Consider the following 9,904-nt stretch of genomic DNA (forward strand, 5'->3'; position numbering starts at 1 on the left):
TTTCAATGTACAATGACCGCGCGCGACAAGTCTAAGCTCTGCGGGTACGTTCCTCGATTAAATGTAGATCATGAGATGTTCAAAGAGTTGCAGAAACATAATATCACCCTGAGCGACGTCGGCGATGCGACCGCACCTGACATCGGGCTTTTGATCGGCGCAGATCACGCAGGCGTGTTGCTCACGGAGAGTTTCGTGGAACTGAACAATAACCTCGTGGCAATAAAGAATAAATTTGGATGGACGCTTCAAGGGCCTATCATGAACACATGCAGTGTCCTAATGAACGTAGTATTGGAAAATGAAACTAAGTTGACAGTTTATGACAGAGAAGTAAACATAGAAACTGAGAAAGTAGTGCTCGCTAACAATACTGCAGATTATTTTACGTTTCTGTGTACACTTATGTACTTCTATAAATACATTATAGATCTAACCGGTCCTCTTTTCCTGCGGTTCGGAGGGATGATATGGATAATTTTATTAACGTATGCAGTGCATTTGACCAAACTGACCATATCGCTGACGACCAAAGCCTTTCTTATGGACGTACGAAGATTTTTCACAAGACGTGGAAGAATTGGCGCAAAGTACACGGATAACAGCAGCAGCACTAACTTCCGCGAAAATGAAAATGGTTCAGGAACGAGTACGTGGGGATGCTCATCCAGAAGGGCAAGGAGAGGGACTCGTATTTAAGGGTAGGTGATGTAGTTTATTAGACACAGATTATAAAGTGGTCTTTAAGAGATAATTGTGTAAGAGTGGCTAAGGTGCGCACAGCAGATGGGCAATCATTCACACGAGCCGTTCAACACCTGAACCCGCTTGAAACACAGGACTCTACCGAGATCTAGAGAAGAGTTTTGGGCCTCTTGCCCAAAAGGTGGGAGGATGTTGCGAACTCTTTAGATTTTTGACAAATATTTAAATTTGTATTTTTTATGATTCTTTACATCATAATATGTCACTCTAAAATAAATGGCTAAACGTTTCGGGTGTATTTTGATTCGAGCTATATTTTCTCTCATTTCCTTCACTTGGTTTGGGGCTACGAGTAGGTCGATCTGTATAAGATTGTAACTAAATATTTATGAAATTCATGAATTATTTATTTATTTGTGATTTAGGCTATAAAACTAATTTCACGGATAAAAAATTGTATGAACTGCGCTCCAATATTATCTTGCTTTCAAGATAATACTGGAGCGCATTTCATACAATTATGGTTACAAGAAAAATAGCTTGTTACTAGAATTGATGTCAGCGTTACAAATAATTCCATCAAAGAACAGTTACGAATACTTGTCCTTTCAAGGAGTTCCATTTCCCATCCCATAATTATCCCATTAACAGGCTTTGGAGTCTATAATCAAATTTATCCTTTATTGTAAACTGCCATGATTCTTATCACTTGATGGTCTATGGAATAGATGTAGATGATTTCAGATGGGTGCGTGCTCTCTACCATTGCATGGCCATCTGCCTGGCCCAGCGCTGGGCCATCGTGTAGAAGAGCCATTATACGACATTGGCTTGGATACAATGTGATTCCTCTTACAGGTTCTCTCCTATCCGGCTACGCCGCTAACAGAGTCGGTCGCAAGCCAATCCTGCTTCTCACATCTAGTTTTAACATTCTCGGCTACGCTATCATGGCTAACGCTGTCAATGTCAGTACGATGAAGGTGGGAAGGTTTACTGCTGGCATTGCTGCTGGGTCTATCCATGTAATCAACGTTGTTTACCTTGGTGAGATGGCGTAAGTTATCCAATATCCTGTATCAGCTGTAACCGCGAAAATCGCAGTTCGCAAATTGCGGGGATTTTTCTCTGTCACTATAATTACGCCTACATTGGAGTGAAGAAGAAAGATCCCCGCAATTTGCGAATTTCGGTTTTCGCGGTAGCCCCTCAGGGCCGGTACAGCTTGGCAGAAAAGAGAATTAAAAAGTGGCAACACTGCAGTGTCGTCCCGTTATCTTATATGAATTGGTTTGAAAGGGACGACACTATAGTGTTGCCACTTTTTAATTTCTACGCTTTTTGCCAATGCAACTTGTATGGGAACTGGGCTATAACGGCGAAAATCGAAGTTAGCAAATTGCGGGCATCTTTCTCTGTCACTCTAATTAAGCCTTCTTTGGTGTAAAAGAGAATGATCCCGTAATTTGAGAATTTCTGTTTTCGCATTAGGCCCTCTGCACGCCATCGTTTCAGTTGGCGTGAAGAGGTAACAGACAGACAGAGTTAATAAATTCGCATTTATTATATTAGTAAGAACTTTGTAACTGTGCACCTAAAATTTAAAGGGGTATCAAGACGGGACTGACGAAATCAGTCGATTTATTCAGGAAAATAATTGGTCAATCTCATCTAGCGTCCACACGTACACAAGTTAAATTATCAATTTGCATTCTACTATGAAAATTGGAATTTTTGTATCCGCACCTGCTGATGTGATCGGGGTATTTGCGTCCGCACGGCCCTGTTCCATCGGAGAATTTCATCAGATTGGCGAAAAATTGTCTCGTCTGGATACAGCTTTAAGCGCCAAAATAATATACGTTCAGAATTTGATAGACATAATATATATACAATATTATTGAAATGACATGACCCGAGCCGAATGGCGACTTCTTCGCTATTATTGCGCAGACATAAAGGTTCCTATCGGCTTCTTCCGATTCCGCAGCGACATAATATGTAGGGAGGCCCTATGTGTTCTGTATTTACAAAACATTTTAGGGCTCCTCTACACGATGGGCCAACGCCGGCCACTCCAAAGGCCGCATTTATGCGTTAGAGGGAGCAAGTGATATTGCTATCTCATTCTACCGCATGGCTGCGTCCCTTGGAGTGGCCGGCGTTGGCCCATCGTGTAGAGGAGCCACAAAATGATAAATAATACCGTAGGTACCGTTAAAATTCATTTAATAAAATTTGTTAATAATCCACACTCCGTGAACTGAAAACAACGAGTTTCATTGTTCAGTGGCTGTGAACAGTAAACGCCCGACCGAAATTAAAAGCGGAACGCACATTTTATATTAATTCGATGTGACAACTTGTTTTTGCAGATTTTTGATTTTTATCCGAATATTCTGGATACGCCAGAACTAGTTAGCATTTTATCTGTTTGTTTAGGTATAAAGTCAGCAGCAGAAGTTGCTAAGCGGGCGAGGTGTTCAAACTTACATTGACACGCTTTATTCTCTTAACAACCTGCAGCCTGCTTTTCTACTTTTCGATTTTGGCTAGCTTTAAATCTAAATGGTACTTAATTCATTTTTGACGATGTTTAAATTTGCATGCTCTTTATAAACTAACAACTTTCTCTGTTTAGCCCAATAGTTGACTGGTAGAGAATGCCTCAAGGCGTTAAGTCCGCCAATTTTACTCTTTTTTGTGCAATAAAGTTTAAATAAATATAAATATATAAACAGCTGATAAAGGTGAAACTTATACATTTTATCTAAGTCATTTATTGAACACCTTTTCTGCAAATAAACAATTTATATTTCTACAAATTTTGAAATTATAGGAAATATGGAAAATTCCACTACTTCGGGCAAGATTATTTGATTTAATGAAGATAAATAATATATAGCTTGTGGTGAATTTTTCATTTTTCTTTGTAGTATCGTTTACAGACGTAGGTATCTCCTTGATATAATTTAAATTTAGAATTGGAATTCTATTTATATTTTTTAAATCTTCCAGATCACCAGAAATGCGTGGTGCCATAATAGCTATGGCCGGCATCATGCATGTATTTGGAAACCTGCTAGTGTGTTCCCTGGGCCCGTATGTGTCTGTAGGGGTGACCTGCTATGTGTGCGTCTGTATCAGCTGTGTGCATGTACTGGTGTTGTGTTATGTACCGGAATCTCATGTGTATCAAGTGATGAAAGGTAATTCTGTTAAATATTGAATTTATTCTTTTCATAAGACAAAACAGGGGCTGAGTTTTAAATATTTTAGGTAAATATACCCGTCTTGCTAACGGAAGCGGCTCCTAAAACTAGTGCGATAAGGACAAGGCGAAAATCGAGGTTTCGTACTCGACTGTTTCCTCCTCCAAAACTTAACCAATCCTAACCAAACTTGGAAATCTAAATGATTATGAAATTATCTGTGTCGGACCGTTTTGCTTTTTTGGCTAATTGATATCAGTTTTGAATACTTATGCCTCTCATTGCGCCATATTAGTCAATTAGGCCATTTTGGCCATTTATGATGGGCCTTAAAAAACAAAAAAATCAAAACGGTCCGACACAGATAATGACAATATCAATCTGTGTTGAAAAAATCATTGCTCTAGCCATCAAAACCCACGGAGGAAACAGTCGAGTACGTTTGTATGGAGAAATGACCACTCCTGTTAACTCTTAATATTTTAGTTCAATTTTATCTATTTTATGGTTTTGTATGTTAAAGTCAGCCATTCGAGGATTGAACTGAACATTAGTATATTATATACCGTGAGCTGATCTGGTAATAGATTAATAGTGAGCATAGAAACTTTGAAATAAAACAATGCGAACATTGCGAACTCAATGAGTATTCGCGGAGTAAAGTCCTTTTGATACCTAATTAATAATAAGTATATAAACACGACAAGAGCTTATACCAAAACTAAAATATTGATATATATTTTTTTTAATATTATAGGACATTCTTACACAGATTGACTAAGTCCCACAGTAAGCTCAAGAAGGCTTGTGTTGTGGGTACTCAGACAACGATATATATAATATACAAATACTTAAATACATAGAAAACACCCATGACTCAGGAACAAATATCTGTATCATCATACAAATAAATGCCCTTACTGGGATTTGAACCCAGGACCATCGGCTTCGCAGGCAGAGTCACTACCCACTAGGCCAGACCGGTCGTCATAAAATACTTGTTTACAGGTAAACTTAATGATGCTAGACTCACTCTTCACGATCTAGGAAGAGATGAAGACGTCGAAGAAGAATTAAAACTCATTTGTAAACATAACAACGAAGCGCTACTACCACAAACGAAAGACGGGCATAGAAAAGCAAAAAGATGCTTAATAAGACATGAGAGGAAGAATATAAGAGCCTTTTACATAACGACCGTTCTTCTATGTTTGCAAGCTACTCGTGGGAGAATAGCAGCGATTTACCTAGCAACTATAATTTTGAAAATAAAATTTTCTTCATTGTATCATAATTTTGGGAATGTTGTGCTTGGATTGACAGAGTTGTGTGGGGTCATCATGACCCCCTTGCTGGTTGAGAGGTGTGGCCGACGGGTCATGTTGAAGATGTCGCTTGGTTTTTGCTGTTTGTTTATGGTAAGTTAATATTTATTGGCCGAACGAAGGGAGAAAACCATGAGTGGTCTTGAAAATTTATATTACAGTACATATGGTCCTATTTTCCCGCACTAGTGCATAAAATAGCACTTTTCGTGCGATGTCAAAAGTTTAAAGGGCCATGTGTACTGTAAAACGTTGTACGATACACGTGCGAATAGGTAATTCGCAACTCGTGTCAATTTAAAACACTCCCTTCGGTCGTGTTTTAATTTATCGCCACTCGTTTCGAATTTCCTCTTTTTCGCACTTGTATCGTAAATAACTATTTTACAATTTTTTTAAGTTTGTTTTACGACAATCTGTGTACAACTGTCATCTGCATCAAATTGGATAGACGCGTAAGTACTAAGTAGTGTGCTTATATGTCAATCAGGTATTAGATGCACTACGACAGACTTAAAATTAGAATTACAGTCAGAATTAAATATGAAATGACTGCCAATATGACCAAATATATCGCATAATAACAAATAAATATACTTTACCTATAGCAGGTAAATATTTAAGTCTAAATCTTTTTCAGACTATCTTGGGCACATATTTGTACCTTGAAGTCAACCATTACGTGATGACTGATACAATTAAATGGCTACCACTTGCATCGCTGTTGTTATTTTTATTCGCTTACAACTTTGGTAAGTTTATTGAAACAATAATTAGATGGTAAATAAATAAAAACAATGTTTTTCAACGTCATACTTTGTTGGTACAGTCAGCAGTAGAAGTTGCTAAGCGGGCGAGGTGTTCAAAATTACCTTGACGCGCTCTTATTCTCTTCACAATAAAGTCGCGTCAAGATCATTTTGAACACCTCGCCCGCTTAGTAACTTCTGCTGCTGACTGTACCATTGATGTTGCACAACTTCCCCGATAAGTGTAAAGTATTTCTGCTTGACGGAGTAGGTTGACTGGTTAAGAAAGTCTTAAAGCGTTAAGTTCGCCTTTTGTACGATGTGTTTTCTTTTGTGTAAACAAGATTCAATAAATAATAGCAAAGATCTAATACAACGACACAACTATTTTCCTAAATTTTGCGCCAATTAAATAAAGAAATAAATATTTGGGGGACCTCTTACGCAGATCAACCTAGCCCCAAACTAAGCAAAGCTTGTAAAATGGATGCTAGGCGACGATATACATACTTTTATAGATAAATACATACTAATATACATAGAAAACACCCATGACTCAGGAATAAATATTTGTGTTCATCACTCAAATAAATACCCTTACCGGGATTCGAACCCAGGACCATCGACTTCGTAGGCAGGGTCACTACCCACTAGGTCAGACCGGTCATCAATTAAACTCCGCAAATATCTTTCACGTCTCACGTCTGTTCCAGGTGTTGGCATCGTACCAAACATCTTAAGCGGCGAGATGTACAGCCCACCTTTCAGCAGCACCTTCTGTTCCATCTCCATGTCCTTGGCGTGGTTGGTACGCCTTCACAGCTGGAACTTCAACCTTCTCGTCACAGATATCTTCACCCCCGGTAACTTCTACGCTTGTGCAGCTGTCAACGCTATGGGCCTCGTTTTTGTGATATTCGTCGTGCCCGAAACGGCGGGGAAGAGTTTGAAGGAGATTGGAAATTCGCTTGAACGTCATTGTGTTTTTTGAATACTTGTGAACTGTGAAGTAAGTGTTCCATTCAAATATGAGCAAGGAATATTTAAAATAAAAAGATTCTGATTCCTTAGATTTAAAGTTAAGGTGTGAGAATGAAATTGAAATTTAACTTTGAATGCTTTATCAGGTTAGGCGGACCAAATATAGACAATTAAACCGTACCTATTTTTTTCCTCTTTTATAGTAAAGTTAATGTAAGTACACTTCAAATACGTTTTCACCACACCAACTTGGAAAGACTTACTTTGCACTTCAAAAACTGATAGCAAAGTTGCATTTTATTCACATGTGAGGCAAAGTAATCAAATGCAAATTTTGAGTTGTTTTCTTATGGTTGCGTATAGAATTGACTGTTAAATAATGATTTTGGATGATAAATATTTAAATAACATTAATTTGGATTTGATTTTGTTTGACATTTTACATTTAATACTTTCTTCGGGTTGGTGTGGTGAAAAATGTTGTGTTTCACTCGGGCGCAAATTTTGTTTAAACCTCGTGCTTTGAAACCCTCGCAACGCTCAAGATTCCATTTTTCGAACCACTCGCTACGCTCGTGGTTCAATTCTGGAATCTTTCGCTTGTTCGGGTATCAATATTAGCGGTTAAACAATTTCATATGTTTTGTGGTAATATTTACGAAACAACAATAACCCGAAAGTCATCTCTTAGCCAGCATGCCTTTTACTTCACTAAGACTCTTACCTTTAGTCTCAGGAACAAACTTAACATCAGTCATTTCGGATAAATGTTATAATATATTCGACCTTCTGGTTTCTTTTTATGTAGTTAGAAACCAAGTTATTCTTATAATAGAGTATTATCGAGGATTACAGATTATGGATTACTTTGTATATCATACATTACCTACTATACGTGTACTATACAATAAAAGTAATCGATTACATTCTACTGTACGGGATTCATTCGACACCGTTGATGAGTACCTACCTAAAGCTGATTTGCCTGCAGCGAATGTAAATACCTAAAATGCAAACATTTAATTCATCATATACACGGTGTAACATGAGGAAACCGAATAATTTTAACCACGCATTTCTGAGGTCAAAAGAAGGAAAAAATGTAATAGGAATTTATGTCAATTTCGCCAAAAAAAAATTTTTTTTGTTTTGTTTTTTAAATTTTTTGAATGTATTTGTACATAACAGATAAATTTTATCGGTAAACTTGTTACTTAAAATTATTTTTTACATTTTTTTTCGTAAAACCTTCTTTTTGAAAAGTGTTACTTGTCACTTTTTGACATCTATCAATAAGGATATTTAGACTACGTCCCCCAGCAGCAACATTACCATCAAAAAAGCCTTTTACATTATGTAACAACAAAAACTTGTTTATTTTTAAATTAATATTATCTCTGAAACTAGGCGTTTTAAAAAAAAAGTTTATATGACATTTTTGTCTCTAAATATGATCAGGAATACGCTGTTAAAATTATTCGGTTTACTCATGTTACACCGTGTATAGTTTTTTATCTTTTTTTTTCATCTCTTACTATAATATAATTCATTCATTCATTCCAAAGCGTATTATTGTTAAAGTATCGAAAAATCCGCCGATCAAATTAACAATTCAAAAGCACTCAAACCCAAAAGTTATTAACCCTTAAAAATCATAACAATCCCAAAACTTTAACTCCGCTTTCAAATCAATTCTCAATATAATCGAAAATACTTATAAAAATTCTAGAAATAAAAGGGACATTTCCATCCTGAAAATTGAAGAAGAGTTTTTCGATAAAATTTGCACAATAAATGTCGAACAATGAAAGAGTTTACCCCTGAAAATATTATTAGGGAAATAAGTTTGGGCGATTTCGCGGGTCGGGTAGAGTAATGTAAAGATTAGGTGACTGGCAGATGAACCGGATAGGTAATGTTAGATGGGTAAAAGATAAACACTATTAGGGAAAATAAACAATTTCAGATAAGGTAAACGTACTGGTGCTCGACGCGGTCCCATCCCAGGACATGGGGTCCATATTGGGTTGCATAATAATTGATTGTCCTAATGTAATGTTACGCATAAAACTCATTTCGCATAATTGTTATTGTGCTGGAAATATTAACATTTCTGAAAAATTATAACACAAACCTAACCTTACCTACCCTATTCTATACAACCTATGCTAAATATTATAGAAAATACTTTCTGTTTCAGCTGGAGAAAAAATATGCGAAAAGAGTTTTATGCATAACATTACATTATGACAATCAATTATTATGCGACCAGATAGGATCCCCAGGAGATGTCATCTTGAAACTTAAGTCATTGTTGATAGAGGTCACAGCAGGGTGTCATGTATTGGGCATTAGCATGTTAAGCACTAGTACGTTTAAAATTATTTTCTATAAAGTTAATATTAGTAGAGGAAAACAGGACCCCTATTCGACAAGCGACGTTTGACGTATCGTGTTGATCTCCCGTTGATGTGGGAAAAATCATAAGTTCTCGAATACGTACAATGTCAAAATTTGACATTAACAATCCACAGTTAGGGTGACAAGCAAACCAAACCGAACCACCCTTAGTTTAGAGTTGAGTTTTGGTTGTACCAAATGATATTATCCACCGTTGATGGAATCAACAGTCAGTATGGGTATCGTCTTGGGTCGTCCCATTCGTTTTTCGTCAAGTTCTTAAATTAGTCCTATTCTGCTTTCGTCACTCATGCTACATTGGTTACAATCGTCGGTGGCATTCAATGTAGAATGAGTGACGAAAGCAGAATAGGACTAATTTAAGAACTTGACGAAAAACGAATCGGACGACCCAACACGAATCAACTGTTGATTTGACGTGGATGCGAAATCTGACAGTTGCACATGTCGAATTTGGCCCCTGGAACCACGTAAGAAGGATCTCGTGACTTCGTTCCCTTTGCTCTAGGCG

General features: G+C 37.2%; 1 protein-coding gene across 1 annotated transcript; it reads left to right on the top strand.

Moving 5' to 3' along the window:
• The first annotated feature begins 12 nt into the window (after positions 1 to 12).
• On the top strand, positions 13 to 6,982 carry LOC134675358 (facilitated trehalose transporter Tret1-like). The gene is made up of 6 exons (XM_063533569.1): positions 13 to 397; positions 1,564 to 1,762; positions 3,724 to 3,914; positions 4,926 to 5,335; positions 5,883 to 5,994; positions 6,705 to 6,982. The coding sequence occupies exons 1-6, from the start codon at positions 13 to 15 to the stop codon at positions 6,980 to 6,982; spliced, it is 1,575 nt and encodes a 524-aa protein (XP_063389639.1).
• The last annotated feature ends 2,922 nt before the right edge of the window (positions 6,983 to 9,904 follow it).

This window comes from Cydia fagiglandana, chromosome 21 (assembly GCF_963556715.1).
Source record: "Cydia fagiglandana chromosome 21, ilCydFagi1.1, whole genome shotgun sequence".
Classification (NCBI taxonomy): Eukaryota; Metazoa; Arthropoda; class Insecta; order Lepidoptera; family Tortricidae; genus Cydia; species Cydia fagiglandana.